Source organism: Accipiter gentilis, chromosome 17 (genome assembly GCF_929443795.1).
Source record: "Accipiter gentilis chromosome 17, bAccGen1.1, whole genome shotgun sequence".
Lineage (NCBI taxonomy): Eukaryota > Metazoa > Chordata > Aves > Accipitriformes > Accipitridae > Astur > Astur gentilis.
In genome coordinates, this window is record NC_064896.1 from 15,244,252 (window position 1) to 15,261,433 (window position 17,182).

At 42.4% G+C, this 17,182-nt stretch overlaps 1 protein-coding gene across 1 annotated transcript; it reads right to left on the reverse strand.

Moving 5' to 3' along the window:
• Positions 1-2,219: 2,219 nt before the first annotated feature.
• Positions 2,220-8,023, reverse strand: C17H11orf58 (chromosome 17 C11orf58 homolog). Its single transcript, XM_049819869.1, has 5 exons — positions 7,872-8,023; positions 7,521-7,601; positions 6,129-6,189; positions 4,224-4,333; positions 2,220-3,032 (listed from the first exon to the last, which is right to left on the reverse strand). Exons 1-5 carry the CDS (start codon positions 7,929-7,931, stop codon positions 2,823-2,825), a joined length of 522 nt encoding a protein of 173 aa, XP_049675826.1. The 5' UTR covers positions 7,932-8,023; the 3' UTR covers positions 2,220-2,822.
• Positions 8,024-17,182: the final 9,159 nt, after the last annotated feature.

The window sequence follows — 17,182 nt, forward strand, 5'->3', positions numbered from 1 at the left end:
AGAGTACGGGCAGCCTTTCTACTCAGATGGAAATAAGCTGGTCTTCGAGTTGAGGAATTTCAGTGGCCAAATCTTGTTTGAAAAGACAAATGCAGTTTCCCTCTTTATGATTCAGTGTCTGCTCATGTGTTCTGCTATCATGTCTGGGAGCTCCTTCCATACCAACCTGAAAAAGCAAAGAACCGACTAGAATCAGCCAAGACACCGACCTTGATTTTTTCTGTGTTCTCTGTCTCCAATAAGAGCTAAACCCATTCTGTTACTTTCCAGGCCACTACTGCTGATGCTATTATACCAAATGTCGCTAAACCTGACTTCTGAATGAAAACATTTACTGCACAATCTACAGTGAACTAAATCAGCCTTTCTCAGCATATACAGCAACAGGCTGCTTTATAGATGAATCTGCAAGTTCTCAGTATGTTTGTAAATGTTACACAGAAACAGATGTGATTGTGTAGAACTCTTCCTATTTTGAGCAGATGAGTCTTAGGTCAGCATCATAACAAATGTCATCAGATGCTCACAATATTACATGTCATACTTTTGGGGAATGGAAGTATTGTTGTTCTGATCCCCCCCCCCGGTCAGAGCTGTTACTAGAATAGTTTAATTTCAGTTTATTCTTTATCCTTGTGCGGTCTCTTTATTTACATTTGGAACTGACGGCCAAATCTGTTTCACAAGGCAGGATGTAATCAATTCAGGGCAGAGCTGAGCAGTAGAGGCCCCTGACAGTGCTCATTGTGGCAGCCTGTTCTGTCGGCAGAGACCCATGCAGGGCCTGCTAGCTGGATCTGCTTTTCCTGGGTCTTTCCAAGTTGGTTGCACTGCGGAGAAAAGCCCTCAGGTGAGGTTTTTCCCGTGCCCTTCCTTTGAGGCTAGTGGGAAAGCAGCAGGGCCCTCTGCCTGGCAGGGCGGGTCTACAGCAATGGATTCCGTCCCCGTCGGAAAGCGAGTCTCTCTTCAGATGCGCGCTGACGGGCAAGTCCGGAGACCGTGTGGATGCCAAGCAGCTGCGGAAGGAGAGGTTGTGGGAGCAGCGCTAGCTCCGGTGCTGGGACAGAGAAGGCAAAGAGGTCAGCACGTATGCACCATTTTGCAGCCTACACCTTGATTTTGTAATTGCACTCAAAGCAATGAACAGCCAGCAGCCACATCTAAAAGAGTTTAACAGCGACACGCTGGTTTAAGTGTAGCTTGAGTGTCTAAACAGGAAAAAGGGAAGTTAAAATCTTCTGAGGTAGAGCACTTTCCTAAGTCACGATGAGGTTTTCCTTCTTCACGAGGTGCAAGCAACTTTAATTTTTGTCTATGTATTAAAAGCTTGCAGTATTGGGAAAACGAAAAATCCATACACGTGAAGTACAAATCACTGACCGTTACTGGCTGCTCTAACATTGTTCTTAAAACAGAATGACTTTGAAAAATTTTGTATTAAATGCAAATCTAGTAAAATGGATTAATCAAAATATACACTCAGTTTTTATTTACAGTATTACTTTTATTTTTTCGATAATGTAACTTATTCCAAGTCCTCCCCTAATAACTGATGCTGCAATGTTTACGTTCAGCAAACCTATACAGTGATAGTACATACTGCTGCTTTCATGTAAGCCAGCTGGCTTGCAAATGTTGTCTGCATGTCATAAATTGTATACAGAAATGGAAGATTCCCCACAAGCATCTGGAGTGTTTCCTGAAACACTGTTGTGGCAGAAATCAGGCTGTACTAGAGGTACAGATCAGATGTTCTGTTCTCCCAGCAAGGAGAGGCAGTTATCTGTCTGATGTACTAAGAGGGAAACAAAGTCTAAAACATTCTGATATTTTATCAACTACTGGAATACAGAGGAATGGATGTGCTTAATTCTTGCTGGAAGGAGTTACTGGAACTCCTGACTCTTTTAAGCGTATCAACTTTACATGAGAGGTACAACCTTTTTGTGATAATTGACTTTTAGACCTCCAAGTGATGCGTGTACAGGGAGAAAAGGAAGAAGGGGTTGCATACTTAACTCTGTATTCTACATTTAAAAAAGCTAAACAATTTGTATAACCATTTCATTATCAAAGTATATTTTCTCTTTCCAAGTAAACTGGTTTCTTCGGGAGGAGTTATTTTTAATAACAGCTCAGTGTTATAACCAGGAGCCAGTAAATCAAGTCACTTTTTTCTAGTGAAAGGTATAAAGATCTACAACTTATCTGCCCTCATTATAAAGCCAGAGAAGCAATTAAAGCCGCCTTGTTGTATTACACATTTCTAAAACACCTCCTCCCATGCCACTGCTGTAGGACTTCAGAAGGATACAGTGATTAATTCTGTCACAAAAGTGACTTCTCTTAGCCCTGTCAACACTAGCATCTATAGACAAAATCATTGTTTAAAGCTCTAGTACATCACAGAATAGTGCCGATATTGGTATTTTACAACTAATGCAACATCCAGTAATTCACATGTAATCTTAAGAGTTAGAAATTCAGGACTGGGGTACTAACTAAAGAAACCACTAACATAAAGTTTCCTTATCTGGCATGGAATAAGGGGAAACACAGTTTAGATGACATTGTAGAGATTGGGCAGGAACAAAAAGAATTTATTTCTCCATCCAGTATTTTATACACTTTACAAAAACCAGTAATACCACTGTGCCCATAAAAATGTTATCCATGGCAACAGAAAGCAAATACTACTATTTGTCATCTAACAGGGTCTTTTTAAAATCATAATACAAAGATTTGTGCTGTAGCAGTCCTCCACTTTGCACTGTAACAATAAGGCTTACTGTACTTTAAATACAAAGCTGTTACATCTGCAGTTATGAACCACTGGCTTTAACAAACATCATTTTATAGTTGCTTTTTGCTTCTTTTTTGTTTTCTGGAACCTCAGCTTCATCATGCTTTTCAGCGGCTTGTAGCTCCTCTGCAGACTCCTCTTGCTCCGACTCAGAGCCACTTTCAGAATCCTCTGAACTCTCTTCAGAGGAGTGTCCAGCTGCCTCTTCTTGTTCTTCGCTTTCCTGAAACTAAAAGTTCAGATTATGAGACAGATAAACCATTATTTCTTGGCAACTCCACCTTTTAAAATTTCCCAGTAAGAATGTTTCGCTTAATGGCTCCTTTCATTTTAGTACCAAAATGGGCTATGTTGCTAAACACAGGTCTTTAATATACAAATTATTAGACAGAAAGCAACTCCACTGAAATCCACTGAAATGGTTAACCATACCAACCATGACATCCATGGTTTCATCAGCCATATTCTTATTTAGTTACAGCAGAAATCCTAAAGACACCATTAAGTGAGTTTGAAAAGTTTCAGATCACATCAGTTTAGTAATTCCTTACTTTGGTGTACACAGTACGTAATGACACTTGAATATTTGTCATTGAGTTTAACATAATGAAACTAGATGTTAGTTTAGTGGAATGCTGAAGTAATCCAATGATACTGCTAACAAGAACAATCCCAAAATGGCCTTTTGTTCGTGGTCCTAAAGAGCAAAGCCTCCATGGCTATAATGTTAAGGATTCCCAACACTGCACAGGTGGTTTTACTCATTCTGGAACCATCAGCTGTGTTTTTATGCAGTAACTGCTGCTAAAAGTTAGCAAAAAATTAATTACTGCACCTTTCAATTGGCAGATGAAGACACGTTCCTAATAACCTAATTCTCTTGGTTTCTGTTGCACTCCTCTTCCTGTTCATTCCTATGGAATTCCTTGCAAGCACAAGACCAGTCAGGTGTCAGCTCACTGGAGGACTCCATACAGCAAATTTCCCTTGTCTGACTCCTCTATAGCCACTTACTTTTCAGGACCATAAAGAGGTATGTGCCCCACCGCAACCAGAAGCTAACATTAATTGGCTCTCAGCAACAATTCAGATGGTTATCCTGCCTTCTTATGTATTCCTTGGCAATACCCTGATTTAATATATTTGTCACTTTCTGTCCTAATCAGTCTCGACTACTATGGAGCATTAAGCATGTCATATCACTTTTCAGAACAATGAGAAGCATCAAGCATTTCCAGGCATCTAAATGGCCACCACAGTGTACGCAAATAGGGGTCAAGTGCCTGCACTAAGTTTGTCCTTTAACCCAAACTGCGGAAGTTTGCCACTGGTTGTGGTGATTGGATTTTTAAACTATGTATCGTCTTGTCTTAGCAAAGCAAAAGCCAAATCATTATGGAAGTAAACAACTTCTTACTACCTCACTGAAACCAAGTCCACAATGGCGCCGGTTTCGTCCAGACATTGTGCTGTCCATGCTTTGTTGGTACTGAGACTCCAATTCTTCATTCATTTTCTTGTCTTCTTCCCCTGCATTGTCCAGTGTACTTTGGTTATGGTTCATTCAAATTAACAAAGACATCAAATTACATGAAGTCACATTTTCAAAGTTTATCAATATATACATGAAAAAGTTTAAATTTAGACATCTTAAACTACTGGACTGAATGTTGCTGCATACAAACCACCAGATTTACAAGCAATGGCATCAAGAGTGCAAGCAAAAGTGCTTTGATACAAAGATGGGTTGTTAAATTCCTAAGACCTGATGCATTCAGAGAGTTGTACTATGCAGGGCATATGTTCCACTAAACAAGGTAAATGTAACCAGTATGACTTCGCTGTGCTTCCTGCCAATACTGCAACACATTACAGCAAAGGGAAAGTTTCTGACCTTTGCTACGTAATGTGTGATTACTATGATTAAACCATGATTATTATATAGGAGCAGAAGTTGGGACAATACTATCACTCTTGTTTATAGAGCTGTATCTGAAACTATTTCAAGCATCCTGAATTATCAGGAGTAGTTACTACAGCTCTACATTTTTCCATCTTTGGGAATTAGCAGAAAAAACAATTTTTATGAGTCACTTCTACATGCCCTTTACTTACTTGTTTGAATAAGTAAGTAAAGAATCATTTTCACTGGGAGAAAATATGGTCTAATATAGTTAAGAATCCTCTGTTCTTGTAAAAGGTAGGAATCTCCAATTCTCCCCCGATAGGCCTACAACACTCTAGTTTTTAATTTGTAACTCTGTAAAGTTAGAAGCTTATATTGCAAATTAATATTTCCTTATTTGGAAGTTAGAGCTGTATGTTATTATAAAAGGACAGTAACTGTATGTTGGACAAGGAAGTAAAGTGTTCAGAAAATAGCTGTTCTGATTTTTTGTGAAAAAACCAGCATCTTAACTTTTTGCCAATAACAAAGTAGTACTGATTCTTACGACTCCTTAGGGGAAGCATCAGCTCCTTTCTAGGAAATTCAGGCATAAGGAGGTGATTCTCAGTCACTCTGCAACCTAACAGCAGAATCTGGAACCAATCCTCAGGCTTCTTTTGGTGTTTTGGTCCACAGATAATTTTTCATCAGCTGAAAAATTACTAGGGGACTATTATCAGGGAAAGAAGTTTTCTGGAACTCTGACAGTTGCTATTCTAGACAACTTTATCAAAGCTTCTCTCAGACAGTCAAGCCCAGCTTGGTTTCGATGTACTTTGACTTACTACCTAAGCAAGCATGATAAGAAGTTACCGTGGTCACATGTTACACGACATCAAATTATTGCTGATTACCAAGATGACCCTGCAGATCTTTTCAGCCTCTCCCTCATTACTTTAAGGCAGAGATCTTTCTATTAAATAGGTAATCACAGGTAGGGGGAGAAATCAACCCTGTTCTTCTCCTTGCACGACAATTTAGAAGTTTGGATACCCATACCTGGCAGCAAGGAAGAAGTACAATGCTGCTAGGTACCAATAGCAATAAAACTTTACTTTCTTATTTTGACAGAAAAATAAGACTGAGGACTGATAGGCCCCAGTTTCCAGGACATTTGTACACAAGTTTAACTGACCATCAAGTACTTTGCTGAACCTGGACTTTAGAAGGCAAGTAAGTGCAGTCACAGAAACTGTTTGTCAGTAATCTAACAAGAGAAATTAGGAACTTCTACAACTCCACAGCCTGCCCTGTCTTCCACTTCAGCCATGAGATCTGAAATCCCTCCCTGCAGTATCTATGAAGCTCAAAGTACTGGGATGTTCCTAAATTAAGTGTTCGATTTCCAACTTTGTATCAGCTGTTGGATAAACTGACCTGTCCTGAAGTGAGAGGTTGATCTGTGGTCTCCGATAACAAGGCGGCCAGTATGTTCTTTCTAAAAGAAAAGGCAGTTTGTTTTGGAGCTTTAGGGTGCAGACAGCTCTGCCAACATTCTGGAAATCTTGAATGGAAAAGGTTTGCTGTCAAACCTCAACAACCAACTGTAGCAGGACTGTAAGTTTTACTAGCTAACAACTGCTGTCTCTTGATGAACTTGTTTCACCTTTGTTTTGTTGAATTCTCTGAAAAAAGAAACCCCAACAACTAGATACTCTTTACTCTTCCCACACCCCAAAGCTGGTTCTATTCCATTCTGTTTCTTGCCACTGATACAAAAACTACACTACACAATGCTGGACAAGTGTGAATTTAGGCTCTGACAATTTACCCTTTGGGTCTCTTTCTCTGGCACTACGCAATAGTTCAGTCTGTTCACCTTACGACGATCCCACTTTTAGACTGGTCACAGCATCAGGTAAGACCTTCACAGTGCTCATTAATTTATGGGCTCAGTCATTGGTCATTAGCAAATGTATCCCTATAGGCAAGAAGCGGCATTACGTAGCAAGCAGCGTTAAGTATCCAAGTAGGTGTTAAGATTAGTGGTAGTGGGATGTTTTAATAGGGTATTGTATTCCTACCCACTAGGAGGTATTAACTTTTGCCTCTTTAATACAGTAAAATATTTTAGCTTACAAAAATACTGTATTCGAGCAAAATAAGCTAGTACCAGTGAAATTATTTTTCTTGATGGTAAGTAGAATTGCAACACTAAACCAACATTTTGTAGGTAGAAAAAGCACGACTATGTTTTACTAGTTTTGCAGCATTTTTTGCAAAGAGCATAGTAGAAATATAGTTTTAGAGCATTTTCTCTTTAAAAGTATCTCCTGCGTTATTTGATTAGGTTTACTATTTTGCTGGTTTAGTCTATCAGCTACCATTTTTCTGCACCTTCAATTTTTTTTCCAGCGCAAGCCAGCCAACTTTACAGACCTAGCAGCGCACAGGTTGGTTAGTTTGTAACAAGGACCCTCTGGGCAGCGTCCACAAGTAATTTTATTAGCTGGTCTGAAAGTATAGAGGTGTGGGGTGGGGAGGAAGCTGCAAAGCAGAGGCTCCACGATTTCAGACCCGTGTTTTGCAGCACACCGCTACTGACGTAACAGCTGCGGCTGTGAAACCCAAATCCTCCTTAAAGGAGAGTCCCAAAGCGAAATCGCCTTCCAGTGCTGCCTTAGTCCCGGGAGAGCCCTGCGGCCCGCAGCGAGCCTCCTCACGGGGAGGGTTCGCTGCGTCGCAAACAGAAAAGGCCGCGCAGCCTCCCGGGCTGGGAGGGGGGGAAGATCCTCCCGCCCCGTCCCCGTGTGCCCGGGGCGGCCTCACCTTCCCGGCGCCCATCAGCCGCAGGAACTTCTGCTTCCGCTCCTCGTTGCCGAGGTCCGCCGCCTCCCAGCTGCTGGAGCCCTGCGGGAGCACACGCTGACTGCGCCCGCCGGGGCGGACCCCGAGCGGCCCCTCGCCGCCCCCCTCCCCCGCCACAGCCCCCCCCTCGTCCCCGTGCCGCCTCCGCCGGCCGCTGCCCCCCGACAGCCCTCAGGGCGAGGAAGGCGGGGGGAGGGGGCGGCCGGGAAAGGCCGCGGCCTTCCCCGCGTCCCGCACCGGGGCCTCGCCGCGGCCTCCCTCCCTCCCGGCCGGCCTCCTCCCCGCTCCCCCCCGGGCCCCGCGCCCATTTACATCGGGGGAGGCCGCTCGCTTGAGGCCGTGGTGGCCCTGGGACTCCCTGGCCGAGCTCATCGCCGCGGCTGGGTGACCGGGCCCCTCCGCCGCCTTCCTGCCGGAGCCGCTCCCTCGGCCGGCGGCGGGTCACGGCCCCGGGGTCGGCCGCGGGGCGCGCCGGGACCGGTAGTTCTCGCCGGGCCGGTGGCGGCGCTGAGCGGGCGGGCGGGGACTGCCCGTCCCACAGGCCTCCGCGGTGGGGGGGGCGGGGCGTCTCTGCCCGCTGATTGGCAGGGGCGCGGGCCGGTCCCTGGCCCCGTCTCCGGAGGGAGGCGGTGGCGCGGCGAGGAAGGCGGGGCTTAGGCGTCCTCGGTCGCGCGCAGCAGCGGAGCCGGAGCCGGGGCGGGGAGCGGGAGGGCTGGCGGTGTCGGCGGCAGCGGCAGCGGCAGGCGGTCACCGGGAGGGAGTTCGCCTCGGTGTGGCGTCGGGCGCGGCGCAGCTGCCAGTCAGGCGCGAAGTGCCGCTGGGGTAACGAGGGGAGCGAGGGGCTCTCGGCTCCGGGGCTGCGCTTCTGCCGGCGTGTGAGCGCGGCCGGGCGACGGCTGGCTCGGGGCCTGAGGTAATCCCCGCCGAGGAGGGAAGGCGAGCTCTGGCTGCAGTCGAGCGTGCGAGCCGCCGGCGTGGAGGCGGCCGCGGTCCCCGCCCGGGTGAGCCGCTGCCGGCGCCTCAGGTGTGGGGTAACGGTCGCCTGAAGGCGGCGGTAGCTCCCCCCGCCCCCCCCTCCTGCCGCGCGCCTCGGGTAACGGCCGGAGCCGCGAGGACGCCGCGAGGTTCCCGCCGCTTTCCTCGCCTCCCGTGAGGCGTTGAGGGGAGGGCCGGGGCGGAGGCGGGGCGCCTCTCCCGCTCTTCTCGGTCCACCTCAGCAACCGTCCGTGTCCCGCCAGCTCCAGCCTGACCCGAAATCCCTCCCGCCGCCGCACCGGAGTAACGCGGGGGCTGCCCTCCCGCCGACCGGCCCTGCCACCTCGTGTGGCAGTCTGCGACCTGTGCGGACTTCTCTGTGTTTGGGGCTCCAAATGTCTCCAGTTAACCCTTCAGCTGCCTTGGCCGTTTGCCATCACTGTCTTTCCTGCCGTCCCATCTCCTCCACGTGTGTGCCGTGCACAAAGCAGAAATTCACTTACCACCCCCCAAGTTAGTATTTTCTCACATACAGACGTATGCTCAGAATTAGCTCAGTTTGAATGGGTTGCCACTGAATGTTAATATTCTGGGGGTTTTGCTTAGATTTGTTGGATGGGAAGATGCACAGTCACATCTTCAGGTCTTCTCACCTTAATCTTATGAAAACCCCTTCTGTTTTAATTCCTCAATTACATAGTGACTTTATCCCCATGATAAAGTTGTAATGGTCCAACTAATGCCAGGAGGCCAAGGCGCGCATGCCAAAATGTGCAAACGGTGTGTTGCAGCTTAAACCTGGCTAGTTTAAGGTTAAAGTTGGGTGCTTAAGGATTTTTGAAATTAAAATGAGGTAAACTACTCAAGGTGAAAACAGGTATGAGCCTGTGTAAGCATGTGTAATCTAACTGAAACCTCCTTAACAATTTATTTAAAACAAATGATTGCAATTTTCTTGTTTAGTCAAAAGAGCTCAAATTAGTGTCTTAATTAGATCTTTTTTGAGTGGTTGTCAGTCTGTACGTTAATGTTGTCTGTGTGCATAAAGGTAGTCACTCCAGCCATGGGACTTTTCATCTCCAGCAGTACCCATAAGTTACATGTGCTCGTTCTCTCAACCTTCTTGCGTGCTTTGTACATACAGTATAGGTGGTCAGAATATGCCCTAGATCTTCAGTTCTTCTCAATAACTGGCTTGAATCTGAACTTTCTTTTAACTTGCAGTGATCTAAGCTGCATTTCTTTGCATCTACTTACCTGTAGTGGTTTGTTTGGCTTATTCTAATCGTAAGTTTTTATTCTCATTTTTATTGCTTGTGTCGCTACACCTGTTAAACATTTTGGATTTGAGCCAGTAAGTCTACCCACCCACCCTGTCTAGCTCTGTGTTCCATCAGGGAAATTTTTTGGATTTTGAGGATTAGACGGAAGGAATGACAAGGTAGGCTGTGCCTGCCAATGCCAGGTGTAGTCATCTGCAAGGCAAGAAGACCACACTCTGCAAAGAGTGATTAGGGGTAAACGTAACTTTGAAAACGTAGCGCATAGGTCCCGTAACACATAGGTCTACATGCAGTGTAAAGATGCTGATGGGCGGCACATCTCATAAAGGAAGGATGTTCAGTTCCTTACAAGTAACTTCTCTTTATGCTGAAGCAGCTTGGGGTGGGTGATGGTGGTCAGTCTGGTTCCATGAACTCACTTTTAGCTGATGTCATCTGACTGCTGGTCGGAGCTGAGTCCAGCTTTCAAACAGTTTGGGGAAGATCCTGCAGCGACTACCTTCAGTTTTCTGAATGTAGTTTTTCTATGCTCTCCCTGTAGTGAATGAAAAGTTCCTATAGGGCTTCTAAAGTTAGGCTTCTGCTCTGAACTGTCTTTGAGAGGAATCTGTGTGCTTGGGGGATGAACTACTTCTAGCTAAGTTTGTCTTTATGAATTTCCTTCTTACAGAGCTAAAATGCGTCATTACTATGTTTTTTGTGAGTATAGCAATTAAGGTCCTCAGTCACTTTGATACTTTTTAATATTTTCCCTGAGCCTTGTTATTCAGATGTCACCCATCGTTCTTTTGTAGGACTGAAATACAATGGAAGAAGAGTTGATAAGAAAATATTCTGGAAGATGGCGCACAAAAGTTCAGCAGATCTAATAATGTAGAAATGTGCTGGTATAGCCCTTCCACTCCTGGGTAGGTAGATTCAGAGTTATAGATATGTGTAGAATGTAATTATTTTCAATTATTATTTATACGGAACAGCACTAGGATAGTGATGTTTAAATTCACATTCACATATATTGCACTACTTGAGTGTGCAAAATCAAATAGAAAGGCATAGCTGTTACACCTGCTTTCTACAACTTCTGTAGTTATTGTTTGACAATGATAAAGAGCAGAAGGGAGCATTAATATGAGAGAATGTTATATTTACCACTTTAACTTCATTTTAATGTATTTAAATGTATAGAATATTATATAATGATGGTAACACTGGATTAATTTAAGTTTCAGTGTTTAAAAATTATTTCTAACAGAAGGGGAGTAAAAATGCAAAAAATATAAAAAATAACATTATAAATTAAAAAGCTCATATTTTTAGAGTAGTATCTAGCAGCATTTTTAGTCTGTTAACTTAATAGGAATTGTGGTAATCTGATACCAGTGTAACTGTACCTTTTCAATTTTTTTTAAGTTAAGCTTTTATTACAGTTTCTGTACTATTATGCCTAAAGACCTGTTCCTTAATAAAAACAAGTGTGAAATTTTAGCTTCATGGCTAAGGCTCCCTTATGGGACAAACTGAGAAGGTTTACCTTGGGAAAAAAAAAAAGTGCAAGAAAAGGAGACTGTTAAACTCTAAATCAGCTATTATAATTGGGTCTTAGTTGTGGCTTACTGTTAAATTTAAGTCTTTTTCAGGACAACTAAAATGTACTAATGTTTATATGGCTGACTAATGGTTTGGTAATTTTGTTTTTGTTTACATTTTGAATAATGATGTGCTGATGATATTTTAGTGAGAGGCTTTTACAATTTTTTTTTTTCCTTAGTTTATTGCTCGCTTGGGATAAAAATGCTCTGGTTTTGCAGAAAAGAGGTACCTTAATAAACAGATACATCCCTAGCATTAAATGGCATCCATCTGCTTATGGAGTAACTTAAAAATGGAGTGATCTGGCTGCTAACAAAAATGTGGGTTCTCTCAGTGGCAGACTGGTTATGTAAAGATGTCATTTATCTTTATGGAGATATTTCAGATAATTCTGAGGATGTGCAACTCATGAGCTTTATATAATTCCAATAACACTAGTAAGTGATAAGAAAGGAGTTCTGAAAATCCTGTCGTGCTAGGATTCAATGTTATATTTGCTGTATTCTTTTGAACAACTGAGAAATATAATGATTTGCAGGAGAACAAGACAGACTGGGTTTCTAAGAAGAAACCTGTCTTTTCCAATCTGTGAGACTGTCTTAGGATATAAGCAAAACAGTAGGTAAGGATCCTGGGCAATATCGGTGTGAATTTTCCACATTTCTTTGACATAGTCCCTCTTAAGAGACTATCCTGAAGTTAACATTCAATTCACAGGAGGTGAGATTTTTTTGCATGAAGCAAAAACTCCCTACAATGCAGAAATCAGGCCTCAACTAAATGACTCTCTATCAGTATAGCTAAAGCACAATAGGGAGGCACATTGAGGTTTTTTGTTGGAAATGAACAGAGACAGACAATAAGGTGAGAGAGAGAGATGAGGTGAAATGACAGATAAGGTAACAAAATTGTTCACTGTCCCGTACAATTATACTCTGTCTTATAACCCAGAGGTCGATGGACTGTAACCTCCTCTGCTACCATCACTGTGGTGGCTGTATGCCATATCAAGGGTATTACAGTAAAAAGCAGCCAGATTAATGAAGGATGAACTTTGATGAAGCCAAGGAGTGTGCAGCAATGATAGAACCGGACAAGTGCAGCGGTGATGGAACCAGAACTGGATTGGCAACATAAGGTTGAATTATTTATGGCTTGGTGGGCCCATGACACCTCAGGCCGTCAAGGAAGAGATGCAACATATAGATGGGCTCATGATCGAGGGATGGACTTGACCATAGATATTATCGCGCACGTTTTCCATGAATGTGAAATATGTGCCGCAATCAAGCAAGCCAAGTGGTTAAAGCCCCTGTGGTATGGAGAGCGATGGCTGAAATACAAATATGGGGAGGCCTGGCAGATTGTCTATATCGCACTCCCACAAACCCATCAAGGCAAGCGCCATGTGCTTAAAATGGTGGCAGCAACCACCAGATGGCTGGAAACACATCCCGTGCCCCATGCCACTGCCTGGAACACCATCCTGGGCCTTGAAAAGCAAGTCTTATGGTGACAGAGCACCCCCGAAAGAATTGAGTCGGACAACGGGACTCATTTCCAAAACAACCTCATGGACACCTGGGCCAAAGAGCATGGCATTGAGTGGGTATATCACATCCCCTATCATGCACCAGCCTCTGGGAAAGTTGAACGATATGGTGGACTGTTAAAGACTATGCTGAGAGCAATGGGGGGTGGGACCTTCGAACACTGGGATACCCATTTAGCAAAAGCCGGTTGGTTAGTCAACCAAGGATCTACCAATCGAGCTGGCCCTGCCTAATCAGAACATTTACGTACCCTAGAAGGGGATAAAGTCTCTGTAGTGCACATAAAAAATATGCTAGGGAAGCAGTCTGGGTTATGCCTGTCTCAGGCAAAGGCAAACCCATCCACAGGATTGCTTTTGCTCAGGGACCTGGGTGTACTTGGTGAGTAATGTGGGAGTATGGGGAAGTCCAATGTGTGCTTCAAGGGGATTTACTTTTGGGTGAGAATAGCCAATGAGTTAAATTGTATGATGTTAATTGCTATATAACACTATATAATCACTTCTGACTTTTCTATGTATTTCTGCTTCTATCGTGAGCTCCAGTCTGTGGATGGGAACCATCTTTGGGGGAGGAAGATAGGTGAACACCAGCTCTATTACAGGAAATACTAAAAAAACTACCTTAACGAAGATTTTCTATTCCAGTCCAATTCCAAGTTTTTAATCTCGGCAATCTGTATTATAAAAACTTCTGGGCAGACAACAGCTTAATAAAACTAGGTATGGGAAAGCTGAGGATTAACTAGATCTTGCAGAAGCAGTTTCATGTTTGAAGAACCTGATGTAGAATCTTCAAAAATTTTTTTTTTTTTTTTTTTGAGTTCTCTGTGTAGAGTTAGGGTAGATGAAAGTAGAACTAGGTCTGACAGCCAAAATAATTTTTTTGTTGTGTAATGTGGTAAGGATGTCTTTGGTGTGCGGTGACCAACTAAGCTGCAGTAATAAAACTATCACATGCTGACCAAGATATTGGACAGCCCTGGCCTGGAAGCCATGGATTCAGAGTTGAATCTTCCCCTGTTATAGTCCTGGCTCCACCCAAGACTAAGTGCCTTTGGCAAATTATTTCACCTTTCTGCTTTATCTGTGAAATTAGGATAATATATCTACATGCCAGCGTTAGAATTAATTAAGGGTTGCACAGTGTGTGTTCAAAGCAACGTATAAGTGCTAAATATTAGCTATAGTGTAATTGGACTACTGTAATTTATAATATGCTAACTGACATTGGCATATAAAATAGGATCAACCTCTTCTCAAGTGCTGTAGAATTTTTAATTGTTACTAATGAACTTCTGATACTCAAAGTAGCTATCACCGTGGGACAGGGAATGCTGCCAGTATCTGTCTGTAGGAAAGCTTAACAAGGAAACAACCGATTTTTTTTAGCTTGAAATAAATAAAAAAAAAAAGTATGTACACATACACCCTACTTTAAGTGTACAGTTTAGATTAAATTTGTTTTAGGCAGAAAGCTTTATTTCTTTTGGAAACAGGACATTACCCTAGCATTTCAAAACTGTTTCATCTCTTTCAGCATATTTTAAGCTGAGAATGCTTCCTGTTTTCTGACCAGCTTTGCTTAGTAGTTGTCACTGCAATATATAGAGGTTGCCACAGAGAAGAGTGGAAAATATTCTGTATATCACTGGAGGTGGGGAAAGAAATTTTTTTATTGAAATCTGACTTATGCAACATACTTATTCAGTGTGTTTTAGTGGCCCGAAGTCTGCCAAAAGTTCAATTCCAAGCTCTTGCTAAGTTTTGCTTTAAGGGGTTGGGAAGAAGGAGAGACAAGCTAAGAGCAAACAAAGAGATGTCAACAGGAGGATTGCTGAGAAGGGAGCATCAGTTGAGGGAAGGCAGTCATAGCTGTTAACATTTAAAAAGCCCTTTCAAGGACTAACAAAATAAAGGATAGAGATGTCCTCATCCTGAAATGGCTTTTATATTTCTGAACCTGTTATAAAAGCTTTTCTTAGAACACTTCCCCTCTAAAAACAAAATAGTTTCTATCATAAACAAGGCAGGCAGCACATCAATACAAAGACTATCTTCACTTACTTTTATTTCTGGGCTAGCAGAACAGGCCATTATTCAATACCACAGAAAAAAGAATTGTTGCCCCAGTTTAACGAATCTAGAAAACAAAGAATGGAGAAATTATGTCCTTGAACCCAGCACTGTGCAGGCTTCCAGTACCATTGCATGTATTAGGCTTTGTCCTCAATACAAAGATTTTAAAAATCCTCATTTTTAACATCATAAAAGGTATGTTAGGACACCTTTCTCTAGGTACAGTCCTAGTGGAAGCAGGACCCAGGTAGTTTTTTGTATCAGTGTAGCCAGTCAAGGCCAACCATATATCTCTTACTTGGAGTTGATGTGAACCAGCTACATCAAAATAAGGAAATATAGCGCTTTGCTTCCTCTAAGATTTTACATCATATTAGACTGACTAGGCCTCTTCATTTACCACTGTACATGGTACAGTGCTAGAATATTGTACCTGAGTAAAAATCATTTTTATTGCTATGAAGATATAGCTTTATATATATTTCACTTTTCCTTCTTTTTCTTTTGTGCTTGCTAACACATAAAAGCACCAATAAAGACGTTTCACAGAAAGTATCTGCCAAATTCAATTATTCTACTGCGAGTCTGAATGATGAGACAAAATCTTCAGTATTATCAAAATGAATTGTGTTTATTTAGAGTGAAAACTCAGTAGTTTCTTCCTTTGGTGTATCTCCTGTTTCATCCATCTCTAGTAAAGCAGAATACTTAAATGAAAAGGGAATCTAACATTTCCGTCTGTTTCTCTTAGGGAATTTAATTTATTGGGTAATTTGAAAATGGCATGGACAAACCACTCCTTAACATACTTCAGTGAATAACTCTCTGCTGAAAAAGGTTGAACAAAATTAACATTGTCCTTTTTGAGTAATGTGGTGCTGTGAAAGCCAAAGTCCCTGAAGTCGGTTGGAAGGTGTCTGTATACAGAATTTGTCTCTTCATATAATTATTCCTGTTCCCAACACCTTTGAATCTTTTACTGATTGGGCAAAGAGAAATTAGAAGGAAATGTAATTGATATGGGAAAAACAGTGTCTCTGCGTGTTCTCCTTTCCAATCCTCTACGATTGTATTAGTTGCTCCTCCCTAGGGGGTTCAGTAACATTTGTGAAAGTGGTCAGTGGAAAGGAATAAGAAATAACACCAGATATGTTTACACTGCTGCTTTTCACATCATCCAAAATGCTTTGAGAAAGGTGTGAAGAAAATGGGTGTGTTAAAACTCTGATATATCTGCATAGCTCCGAAGTCGCTCCTTTTGGAAAAGAAATGTTTCTGCTTAACTTTTGTCAGTGGAGCACATAGACTTTTAGTATGCACCCAATGTCCAAATAAACTTTGAAGACTGCTGGAGATTTTTCTTTTCTAACAATATCTGCATCCCCATGATAGAGCTGTATCACAGTACTGTCTGCTGCCACTGCATCAGAAAGTTTTTTTCCTACTGCAAAAAAAATTTTCGTTAATTTGTGTCCTGACAGTATATGTTCCAAATATGTGATCATTCATTACCCGTCTTATTTACAGGAGCCTATAGGAAGATTAATCAGGTCCATTGTAGCCAGTTTGTATGTGTTCCGGTGACTTGTGGTACTTAAAACGTAGGCAGCATGTCTACCTGGCAATGCTGATTTTTGCTCATTTTAGCTACTGGAAGATCTTTACTATACAAAAGGACATACAAATACATGTTTGCTTTGTCCAGGTACTGGGCTCATGGATTATTAATTGTGTATCAGTCACAGCCTATTGGCTTTGAGTGACTGCAATAAACACAAAAATAAAAGGGAAATTTATTACCCTCTTTTACCTGTTTAACATCAACATCTTATTTCGTACATCAGATCTTTAAAATTAATGTAGTGATTTTTTCAAGGTATACACTGTGTTAAAAAACTATAAACTATCTGATGACTTTGCCAAGAACCTACTGTGCACTCTACCTATACTGCAGTTGATTTTACCATTTTGGTATTCATTTTCTTATAATAAATGACATTAAGTTGCAGGTGCAGAACTGCAGCAACTTACGTACATTTTGACTTTGAGCATAGAAATTTGTAGCCCAAGCATCGGGATATTTTTAATAGTCTGAAATAATAAATTTTAAAAAAATTAACCTAGGCATGAAAGATCATGTCCTC